Source organism: Schistocerca americana, chromosome 1, assembly GCF_021461395.2.
Source record: "Schistocerca americana isolate TAMUIC-IGC-003095 chromosome 1, iqSchAmer2.1, whole genome shotgun sequence".
Lineage (NCBI taxonomy): Eukaryota > Metazoa > Arthropoda > Insecta > Orthoptera > Acrididae > Schistocerca > Schistocerca americana.
The window spans coordinates 105,124,221-105,136,612 of record NC_060119.1 but is presented as its reverse complement, the minus strand read 5'-3'; the positions used below and the strand labels follow the sequence as shown (position 1 = coordinate 105,136,612).

General features: G+C 40.8%; 1 protein-coding gene across 2 annotated transcripts in view; it reads left to right on the top strand.

Moving 5' to 3' along the window:
• Positions 1 to 12,392, top strand: part of LOC124549316 (GTP-binding protein 1) — a 152,985-nt gene that overhangs the window by 117,713 nt on the left and 22,880 nt on the right. For both annotated transcript variants that reach the window (XM_047125236.1, XM_047125237.1), the window contains exons 10-12: positions 3,879 to 4,014; positions 9,711 to 9,844; positions 9,931 to 10,098. In XM_047125236.1, the coding sequence (XP_046981192.1) occupies positions 3,879 to 4,014; positions 9,711 to 9,844; positions 9,931 to 10,098 (438 nt within the window). The remainder of the gene's footprint in view (positions 1 to 3,878; positions 4,015 to 9,710; positions 9,845 to 9,930; positions 10,099 to 12,392) is intronic.

Below are 12,392 nucleotides of genomic sequence, written 5' to 3'. Positions count from 1 at the left end.
TCTGGTACTCCAGTTGCTAGGGTATTTTATGTTAAAGTTGTGAAGCTGTGCTAGAGTTTACATAATTGGATTTCAACGGTGATTGTGATTTGTTGGCCAATGTGTCACACATAGTTACAAATTGTGAGTATGCCAATATGGTATTTGTGTTTGAGTTTTGTAATGGAAACACTGCTGCCGCTTGTTGAAAATATTACAGGTGGTTACCTAACCTTAGAGTTCCAGATTCAGGAATGTTTACTCATGTTTTCACTAAATTGCATTGAGGCTGGTGTAGTGCCCAGCAGTCATGTCTCATGGGAATGGATGAAGTAAAAGTGTTATTCAGTTGTGTAGAACATTGTCTCCTGACAATTTGTACACATATCAGTGTTTCACATACAGTAATATGGAAGACATTATGAACGCACAGCATCTATCCATATCATTTGCAGTGGTTTCAACACTTTTGAGAAGGAGATGAAGGCAGACAACAGGTATTCGTAATAGCCTAATCCCAACTTGCCGAGTAATCTCATTAATACTGTATACTGATGAATGCCCATCTACTTGTGATGGTATCAACAACAATTGTAAATCTCGTCAATGGCCCAATGAAAGCCTACATGTCTTTGTGGAGATACATTTTGAAGAAAATTTCTGTGTAAATTTGTGGACTGATATGATAGACAATCAGTTGATTGGGTCTCGTCTGCTACTGCATCGTCTGACTGTGCCCTGTTACCTGGACTTTCTTCAAAATGAACTTCCAGTATCATTGAAAGAGGTACATTTTTATGTAGTGAAAACTATACTCTTCCAGCACGATGGGGCTGTGAGATAGCACAGTGGTTAGTACACTGGACTCACATTCGGGAGGACAGTGGTTCAAACCTGCATCTGGCCATCCTGAGTTAGGTTTTCCAAGATGTCCCTAAATCGCTTTAGGCAAATGGCAGGTTGGTTCCTTTGAAAGGGCACGGCCGACTTCCTTTCCAATCCTTCCCCAATGAAATGGGATCGATGACCTCACTGTTTGGTACCCTACCCCAGATCAAATTCTAGTTGTCAGGTGACATATCATCATAATTTAGCATTCTATGGAAGATGGATCAGCAGAAATTTTTGTGTTTTGTGGACATTGTAATAGATTTCTAGAAGTTATCTGACAATGTATGAGAAATCATCAGTTTACCTATATTTCTCATACTTTTGTCAGTGACAGTATATGGCTACGTCTATATTGTGTGATAAGTTTGTATGTATGGTTTTGTTATAAAAGTACCAAGTGCTGCATTCTTCCCACTTCCGTTTGTTATTTTGAACTAATTGTAATTCATGTGTCTTTGCCACCACAGACCCGCACCATTTATAATTCTTATGAAATAGTTATACTACTAATTTGCAGAAGTAATCACTTACCCCATATGATGAAAACGTTTTTCTTCTATATAGCAATATGTGAGAGAGTCTTGTAGAATGTTAGAGTGTATTCTCTGACAACCAAACAATTGAGCATCATTGTGGCTCTGTTATTAAAAGTGTTTCAATTTAAGTCAAACCTGCTTTATTTGATGATGTCTTTGTATTTGGTCAGTAACAAATTTTTAACTACTTTGTCTATATTAGTGGTCTCAGATAATACATGCGTGCATTATCTATACTGCAATGTATGCTGTTAGAAAACAGTAAGCAGAGTGGTAGAAAAATTGATCATGTTGGTTGAAAGTGATACTCATTTCGTAAGGACAACTGTTCCATTACAGTGAGTTGACAAAAGTCATGGAATACCTCATAGTATCGTGTTGGATCTCCTTTTGCCAGGGGTAGTGCAGCAACTTGACGTCGCACAGATTCAATAAGTCGTTGGAGGTCCCCTGCAGAAATATTGAGCCTTGCTGCCTCTGTAGCCGTCCATAATTGCAAAACTGTTACCAATGTAAGACTTCGTGCACAAACTCAAATTTCAGTTGTGTCCCATAAGTGTTCAATGGGATTCATGTCAGACAGTAGGGGTCACCAAGTCATTCGCTCAAATTGTCAAGAACATTCTTCAAACCAATCACAAACAATTGTGGCCTGGGGACGTGGCATGTTGTCACCCATAAAAATTCCGTCATTGTTTGAGAACATGAAGGCCATGAATGACTGCAAATGGTCTCCAAGTAGCCGAACATAACCATTTCCAGTCAGTGATCGGTTCAGTTGGACCGGAGGACCCAGTGCACTCCTTGTAAATACAGCCCACACCATTATGGAGCCACCACCAGCTTGCACAGTGCCTCGTTGACATCTTGGGTCCATGGCTTTGTGGGGTCTGCACCATGTTCGAACCCTACGATCAACGTGTACCAACTGAAATTGGGACTCATCTGACCAGATCACAGTTTTCCAGTTGTCTAGGTTCCAACCATTATGGTCACGAGCCCAGGAGAGGCGCGGTGCAGGTGATGTCGTGTTGTTAGCAAAGATGCTTGCTTCAGTCATCTGCTGCCATAGCCCATTAACACCAAATTTCGTTGCACTGTCCTAATGGAAACGTTCATTGCCCTTACCATATTGGTTTCTGCAGTAATTTCATACAGTGTTGCTTGTACAATTCCATGTAAAAATTGCTGCTCTTGGTCATTAAATGAAAGCCATCAGCCACTCTGTTGCCTGTGGTGAGAGGTAATGCCTGAAATTTGGTGTTCTTGGCACACTCTTGACACTGTGGATCTCAGGATATTGAATTCCCTAACTGTTTCCAAAAGTGTGTCTAGCTCCAACAACCATTTCATGTTCAACGTCTGTTTACTCATGTTGTGCAGCCATAATCATGTCAGAAATCTTTTCACTTGAATCACCTGAGTACATGTGACAGCCCTGCCAGTGTACTCCCCCTTTATGCCTTGTTTATGTTATACTACTGCCATCTGTATATGCACATATTGCTATCCCATGACTTTTTTCATCTCAGTGTATTTTGATTAATTCAAGATCTTCCAACTGAGTGCCAAAACTTTATCCTGTTAATCAGATGTAAAATAATAATCAGCAAATGAATTCTGTCAAATTGCAAATTAATACCAGAAAGAATGATTACTAATACCAGACATTGCATTAAAGGAGATAAACCCCCTATCAGCAATAACCTTACTCCTTTAGATTTTTGCCAGTGGGGATGGGTGACAAGGCAAAGAGTGCACAGAAAAAGTGAAAGCAAGAGACAAATTAACCATTTGGATTACAAATAGCACTGCTCTGATAAAAGAGTGCCAAGAAAACCTCAGAGGAGCTACTTGTGGTATTGTCAAGAGAATTCGAAAATGCATTGATGTCGCAGGTGGAATTTGTAAAAAATCGACTTACAACTTAATCATTAGCCTTTGCATAACACTTGCTGTCAGTATGGATTACATACAACTGCATCTCAATGACCAATAAAAACTGGACACTTGTGATATGGGAGGTTTTAGTTAAATTAGTCTGTACTATTTACTCCTAAAATATTTACTGTTTATCCTGAAACGTCCTCTATTATTACCAGCAGCTGTTGGGTGACAGTTCACACACACACACACACACACACACACACACACACACAAAATATTCATGGAATGTTCAACATAGATGATTCATATTGTAAGGCTAGCAGAAGTTTTCGTCATTGATTTGAGATTAATAGAAGCAGTAGTGTTTTAAGTAAGCAGATGTAAAACTGTAACGATAAAATTGGACACCCTTCCAGTAAAAGAGTAGTATCAGAAGACGGAAGTTTTTTTACCATAGAATGGGATACTTTATGTTAGGGCACTTGCTAGCAAGCATTAGTAACACTATGTTTATTCAGAATTCATGTCTGACAAGCTGAAAATTTGCTGTTATTATGTGCTGTGCTATTTTCTGTTGCATTCCAGATCAAACGTTCACAGATAAGAAAAGGCATGGTCATGGTGTCACCTGCATTAAATCCAACTGCTTGTTGGGAATTTGAAGGTGAAATTCTTGTACTACATCATCCAACAACCATAAGCTCTCGTTATCAAGCAATGGGTAAGTAAACTTTTGTTTAAATAGTTTATTAAATTTAGCAGTGGTGATTTTTTTTACAATTTTTGAAGAGATAACTTTAATAAGCATAGAAACTTGAACTTGCCTTCACTGTAACATAAGATGTTGCTGCGTAAGATGATCTCTTGGTACATCTTACTTCATTGATACAAACCATTAGCACAGCATAAAACTGAACAGATGAGCTCATTGCGTTCCCACTGTGCGTTAGGCTCGCGATTATCTATCGCGTTCTTATTGTGGAAGAAGTATGTCTTCTATGTTTAGCATGTTTTTATGAAGATCACTCAGGAAAGAACACATAACATAGGCAGTGATTACAGAATAATAACCAATGGAACGTTGCTGAAATCTTGGGTAGAACTCTCCAGAAACGTTCTGTGAAATCAACAATGGAACAGTTATAATGTAGCACATCATTTAAAAGCCATGGAACCCTTGCACGCCACAGCAAGGGGTAAGTACATGTCAGCGCTCCTCACGGTGGGCAAACCTCGTTGACACTTGCATTCCGTCAGCTGATTGCGGCTGCCAGCCGCGCGACTGCCTTAGTTGCCACAAGCTAATTTCACTGAACTACAAGAATTAAAGCCATATGATAGTCTTGTATTACAGTGGTGTTTGTTGTGTCTAGACAAGACAGCCTAGACACAATGAGAGGAAGCCGAAAGGCACGCGCTTAAACTCACGCAGGCTGGCGTGAGGTCTGAAACAGGATACGTAATGAATGCTATAAAGAAAAGTACGTAGCTTCTGGAATACTTAACTTTAATCCACATTTGTAGAACATTGCTCTTGATGATACATGCTTCAATATTAATTATCAATTGAATACGGCGCCTTGCTAGGTCGTAGCAAATGTAGCTGAAGGCTATGCTAACTATCGTCTCGGCAAATTAGAGCGTATTTGTCAGTGAACCGTTCCTTGCAAAGTCGGCTGTACAACTGGGGCGAGTGCCAGTACGTCTCTCTAGACCTGCCGTGTGGTGGCGCTCGGTCTGCTATCACTGACAGTGGCGACACGCGGGTCCGGCGTATACTAATGGACCGCGGCCGATTTAAAGGCTACCAACTAGCAAGTGTGGTGTCTGGCGGTGACACCACAGTGTTATACAGCATCTTTATCCACTTACTGCAACCCAGTTTCCATGCATCTTTGCCGTGCGGTTCTAGGCACTTCAGTCTGGAACCGCGTGACCGCTACGGTCGCAGGTTTGAATCCTGCCTCGGGCATGGATGTGTGTGGTGTCCTTAGGTTAGTTAGGTTTAAGTAGTTCTAAGTTCTAGGGGACTGATGACCTCAGATGTTAAGTCCCATAGTGCTCAGAGCCATTTTGAACCATGCATCTTTATAAATATCTTCTGTTAGCTTGCCTTTCCTGCATGGCCTCTATAATTCCTGCATTCCAGTCTTCCCCATATCTTTTCGCCTTTCCGTACATGTTCAGTGTAGCAAATTAATTCCTTATCAGTGTCCACACTTCTTCCTCAACTACATTATTCTTTCCACAACATGTTGTACAGTCATTTCATTGTAATTTTATTTGGATCCTCAGTTTTTCATTTCTTCAGATGAGGACTGATTCAGCCTGTCAGGGCATGTGAACTCGCAGAAAATGCACTGTTATACATTAGAAGATCCCCATGAGTACTTTGGAGAACCATTACATAATCTCAAGATTCACCAAACTGTTGCTGCTAACCAGTAGGTTCAGAAACTGTTTGTAGTCTATATGTGGATCAACTTGCTGGAGATGAATGACTATAAAGATGTTTTCAGCAAGATGGAGCAACAGCACACACTACCTTGTCAGTAGTGCATGGGATGCTTGGTGAGGAGAGGAGAATTAGCAGAGGCTGTGCAATTGCCTGGCCTTCTTGATCGTTTGATCTGTATCCCTGTGGGGCTAATTGAAGGGTCAGGTGTACTCAGATAATCCTCATTCACTGGAAGAAATACAGCAGAACAGTGAAAATACCATCACTGCTATCTCTCATGCAGAGCTGCTTTGCATGTCACACAGTTTGATAAATTGAACACAGCACTGCATTGACATTGACAGTGGCCATTTCCAGCATCTTCTGTGTTCATTAACAGGGATCTATCCTGTGTCGGTGTTTTTATAAATATATTCTGGGCGAGTTTATGTTGCCCACCCTGTATGTCACGAATTTTTATAACAATGTGGACTGTGTTACCGACTGAAAGATTCATTCTCCAGACCATGTGGGTTGCACCTTCTATGGGCTGTACTGCATTCCATGGTGCCTATTCGCATTACTAGAGGCCATCCCTGTGTCTGCATCCCATTTGTAATAATGATGTACCTGTTAAGTCATCTACAGGCCACCTCCGTAGCTGAGCGGTCATTGTAGATGACTGCAATGTGAAGGACCTGGGTTCAATTCCTTGTACCACCAGGGATTTTCCTATGGTGGGAGGACTGGAATGGAGTCCATTCCACATTGTGATGCCAATTGAGAAGCTACTTGAATGAGAAGTGGCGGCTCAAGGCCAGCAAAGCCACTGATGGCCATAGTGCATCCAAATGGTGCTATTAGTTGAGGATGACATGGTGGTCAGTTGATCCCGATTGATCTGTCTGAGGTAAGATTGGTGGAGCTTCAGTCATCTGTGACAATTGCAGAACCTTCCACATCAACATCATACTCTGCAAGTCACCTAACGGTGTGTTTCATAGGGTACTTCTCGTATCACAATTTGATTTTCTCCCCTCCCCCCCTCCCTCCCCCACTGCCCTGTTCCCCTTGAAAATGACACACGGGAAAAGTGATTGTCGGTAAGCCTCAAATTTTCTCACCATGTTAATTTTGTGAGATGAATATGGGAGGAATTAACACGTTGCCTGACTTCCCAGAAAGTGCTTTCTCAAACTTTCGGTAGTAAAAGTAACTGTGATTCACAATGCCTCTGGTCCCGGCGGAGGTTCAAGTCCTCCCTCGGGCATGTGTGTGTGTGTTTGTCCTTAGGATAATTTAGGTTAAGTAGTGTGTAAGCTTAGGGACTGATGACCTCAGCAGTTAAGTCCCATAAGATTTCACACACATTTGAACACAATGCCTCTCTTGTGACATCTACCACTGTAGTTTGTTGAGCATCTGTGTAATGCTTTTGTGTTGAGTAAACAATCCTATGATGAAAAGTGCCACTTTTTGTTGGAGCTTCTGTATCTCTTCTATCAGTTCTACATGATAAGGATCTCAAATTGATGAACAACACTCATGAATCAGTTGAACAAGTGAGTTTTACAATCCACTGATAAACAATACTCAAGAGTCGTAAGGTGCTTGTTCGACCGATTCTCAAGTTTTGTTCATCAATCTGGGATCCTTACCAGGTACGAATAATAGAAGAGATAGAGAAGATCCACTGAAGAGCAGCACATCTTTTCACAGTATTATTCAATCAGTGCAAGAGCATTACAGAAATGCTCAACAAACTATGGCGCTGATTCCAGAATGAGATTTTCTCTCTGCAGTGGAGTGTGCGCCAATGTGAAACTTCCTGGCAGGTTAAAAATTTGTGCTGGACCTAGACTCGAACTTGGGACCTTTGCCTTTTGCGGGGAAGTGCTCTACCAGGTGAGCTACCCACGCAGCCCATCCTCAGCTGCAATTCTGCCAGCGCCTCTTCACAGAAGCTCTCCTGCGAACCTTGCAGAACTAGCGCTCCTGGAAGAAAGGATATTGCGAAGACATGGCTTAGCCACAGCCTGAGGGATGTTTCGAGAATGAGATTTTCATTCTGCAGTAGTGTGTGTGTGTGCTGATATGAAACTTCTATCCCCCAGGCTGTGACTAAGCCATGTCTCGGCAATATCCTTTCTTCCAGGAGTGCTAGTTCTGCGAGGTACACAGAAGAGCTTCTGTGAAGTTGGATGGTAGGAGATGAGGTACTTGCAGAATTGAAGCTGTGAGGATGGGTTGCGAGTAATGCTTGGGTAGCTCAGCTGGTACGGCACTTGCCTGAGAAAGGCAAAGGTCCCGAGTTTGAGTCTCGTTCTGGCGCAGATTTTTAATCTGTCAGGAAGTTTCAAACTACATTGCTGTTTGACCCATGTAGTCTCCTGACAGTGTCTTGAAAAACGTTGGACTCTCATGAAATTGATGAATACACACCCAAGAAGAGTATTGTGCTGCAGAAGAGTATTGTGCTGTTTTCAGTTTGAACACGCTTAACTATTCTTCTATTGAAGCTGTGATTTCATCTGTTATGTAATCATTGTCAACTACAGTTACGAGTACCCTTAATTGTTCTGAGTAATAATGTTTTCTATCTCCAACTTTAGTTAGTCTTACAAATTGTTGTAATGTCTAGCACTTTTACTGACAGCCACAAATTGCTATTGTATGAATTCCAAGTTTCCAAAGATGTTCTTCCCATTTACATACCATTTCCAATTGAAGGCAGAATGCAGTCACTGTGATAGAATGGCAATGAATTGCCAACTTTGAAAGCCCTCCTGTGATATTTGTTAATTATGTTTTAACACATGATTTACAATTCCAAATTCAGATTTTCTTATTTAATTATGATTTAATGACAAATAGCAGAATTGAGATGGTTGTTTTCTGCCATTCTTAATATTTGTAGACTATAGTTTGTTTTCGATTATGACAAAAACCATGTGAAAAATAGATGATCCAAAATGAAAACTGTTGTTCAAATGATGTCATCCTGTGTGTTATCTTCATGAACTTTTATATGCCATTACTAGTAGTAATTCAGTGTTTCTTTGTAATTCTTGGTACCCATGGGCTACATGATATTACAGAGTATGCGTTGGATCTCGGTAAGAAATGTTATTGATGATGGAACTTAGCTTCAAGGTCTTCTCATAGCAACAGCAGTTTAGTACAAGTCGTGGAAAAGGGGGGGGGGGTAGGATAAGGCGAGGCTACCACTCAACGGTAGGTGAGTGATGTGTGGTGCATAGAATGGAATTACGCAACAGCACATACTAATTACTAGCTTATGAGATGCCACTCTTTTTTCTAGTACAAGTAAGTGTGCGAGTTGGTATTGACAGTAGAAAAAGAGTGGTATCTCAAAAAGTTGTTACGCCTCTGCATTGATGCACATATGTGTACTCCAGACAGCAGTCAGCTACAGTTAAGTGGTAACCTTTCCTCATTTCTGTTTTTCGTCTTTTAATTTTTGTTACTGTAATACGAAGAACAACTTGTAGTGATATTTCTGCATAAAATATTAGTCTTGTCTTTGATGCAACCAATACTTTTCATTATTATAAATCACTATTTTTTAAATTGAAAGTTAGTAACTCAGAGACATTCTCTTAAGATAACAAATATTTAGTGGTAAGATTTAATGTAATTTCAGGGAAGTGTATTGATAGATACTTTTCACAAATCACAATGAGTTTAAAGCGATGAAATTATGTTAGTCGAATAAAATTCAAAGGCCAAAGGATTACTCTCATAAGATTTATCCCACTGAGCTGCCAACTCTGACTGGAATGACTTCTAAACAAATGATAAGCAAAGTCACCATTGTATTTTTGAGTTTCTTACTTTGCAAATTTCATGACAAGTGATTGTGGAGTCTTTAACATTTTACTGCTCATCACATGAAAATTTTAATGGTCTCATGAAGCAGTTGAATTTCATTCATAATCATGTAAAACTTTTGTTGCCAGTTCACTGTGGAAGTATCCGACAAACTGCGTCTATTCTCTCAATGTCCAAAGAATGTTTACGAACGGGGGACAAAGCAATAGTCCATTTCCGATTTATCAAGCACCCGGAGTACATAAAGCCAGGACAGCGAATGGTAATTGTTATATTTCATCATCTTGACTTGTTTTTGTGATTGGTTGTTTAAACTGAATTATTATGAATAGCTTGCCACGGTTTCAGGTCTTCCGTGAAGGCCGCACCAAAGCTGTCGGTAACATCTTGAGGCTGATTCCCCAGGCTAACCCAGGGGCACAGGTAGCACGATCCAAACCCAACAAGATGCAGTCGAAGCAAAGCAGCTGCTCAGTGCAATCTCAGTCCTCTGCTGCTCCACAGTCACCTCAGCAGGTAGGCCAACCACAAAACGTTGAGACAAAAAAAGAAATTATACTATAATGGTGCACACAAGCTCGTGTGAGGTTTCTTGCAGCTGACAGTGTTTGGACCAAAAGTATCCATTTGTCCTCAAGATACTGTATTATTTGTCTCAGCTATGTTTCTGAGCTGCATGATCTTACAGAATATACGGATAGAAATGAATCTTGATTAGTTGCTTGGGCTGTTGATTAGTGCTGTACACACAAGTGCGGAACATATACCATTTCAGGGATAGCTGCATTAACGTATTAATGTTGGGCTAGGTCCATTTATGGAAAATCGCACCCTATGATGAGATAATAGTTTGAAGAAAAATTAGATGGGGATGCAACTTAAATGTTTTATATGAGACTACATCTGTAATAGGCTCACATATAAGGTGTTCAGCTCATTCCAATTTATTGTTCGGAATCGCATATTTTGACATTACTGCTACTTCATGAAGACTATGAATGTGAAGATCAAACAGAACAGTGTATTATGTTGACATCATAGGATTAGCCTCAGAATGTGTTCACAGAAAAGCATTGTCATGCTTCAGAGTGAAGTCCTAAATGCATGGAAAGCACAGATGCGTCTCACTTGCTGTGTGGTTAGCCGATTACTTTTTCATAATCAGGAGCAGTAATTTGTGACATTATTTATCCTGTTTCAAGTTGTGAATTTTAGTTGTGACAAGAGCTTTTACTAATACCTACGCAAAAAAAGGAGAAGACATAAATCTCTTCCTGTCAAGTACTGTGGGAAATTCTTATGTTTTATAAAATATGCAGCTGAGGGACCTTCACATTATGATCACTCTTAGATAAACCATGACCTATTTCTCCTTTATATAACACAGTAAATATTATTTTATCAGTGGTTGACAGTAGATGTCTGGTATGTGTTAATAATGACAATACTCACTTTCAAATGTTGGTGCTACTACATTCAGTGGTTGGTACCACATAATTTGCAAGTAAAAATCTATTTTAAACAGTGGAAAATCCAGGATGTAATAACGACAATATTATGAAAATGCTAGACAGCTACTCACCGTATAGAGGAAGACATCAAAGACAGACAAGTACAGCAAAATCAAGGCTATACATATGAGTTGTACGCCAAAAGGCCTTCTTGTGAAGTAGAAAACATACACATATTCGCACAAGCACAACATACACACGAGCACTGTTTCTGACCACTGAGGCCAGACTGCAGCTGATGGAGAGAGATGGTCTGTGGGTAGTGGGTGTAAGAAAGAGGCTGGAATGGGGAGAGGGATAGTAGGGTATAGACCAGAGAATGTTAGTGCTGCTTGTGGGAGCATGCAGGGATATGGTGGAGAGGCAGGGAAGGGGTGTTAGATACAGTAGGGCAGGGAGGGGGAGGCAGTGGGAAAGGAGAGAGGAGAAGAAGTAGAGGACAGGAAAAAGACTAGTGGTGGGTATGCTGGTGGAATTGAAGGCTGTGTAGAGTTCTGGAGTGGGGATAGAGAAGGGGATAGGAAGGTGAAGGACAGGGACTAGCAAAGTTTGAGGTCAGAGAATATTGCGGAGAGAGTTCCCATTTGCACAGTTCAGAAAAGCTGGTAGTGGTAGGAAGAATACAGCTTTTCTGAATCGTGCAGTTAGTAACTCTCATTACAATATCATCTATATTCTCGTAACCACCATGCCCTCAACATTCGCTAGTTCCTGTCCTTCTCCTTCCTAGCCCCCTCCCTATCTCCATTCCAGCACTACACAGCATTCTGTTCCACCAGTGCACCCACTTCTCTGTTTCTCTCCTTTTCTGCTTCCCCCCGCCCCCTCTCCTTTTCCCTCAAATATCCTTACTGAACCTAGCAGCCCTACCCTGTCCACACAATGTCCTTGCATGCTCCCATAAGCAGAGCTACACCTTCCTCTAACATATTATCCTTCCCTCTCCCCACTCCAGTCTCTTTCCTACCCCCACCAGATTGCTTCTTCCATCAGATGCAGTTGCTGTATGGATTAAGGCATTTGTGCTTATGTGAAAGTTTGTGTCTGTGTGTGTTTTGTACTGTAGAACAAGGCCTTCTCGCCAAAAGCTCAAAAGTGCAGCAGTCCTTTTGTTCTGCCTGTCTGCAATTCAATGCCTCCTCTATATGGTGAGTAGCAATCTATCTTTTCATAATATTATCATTAATAATATATTTTGTTAATCTAACTGAGGTGTGTTGTTCACTTCCAAAAATTTCCCTGTTGTTACCTCTGTGATTGAACAGTCTGCACAGTGACTGCCACCTGCAATACATTTAC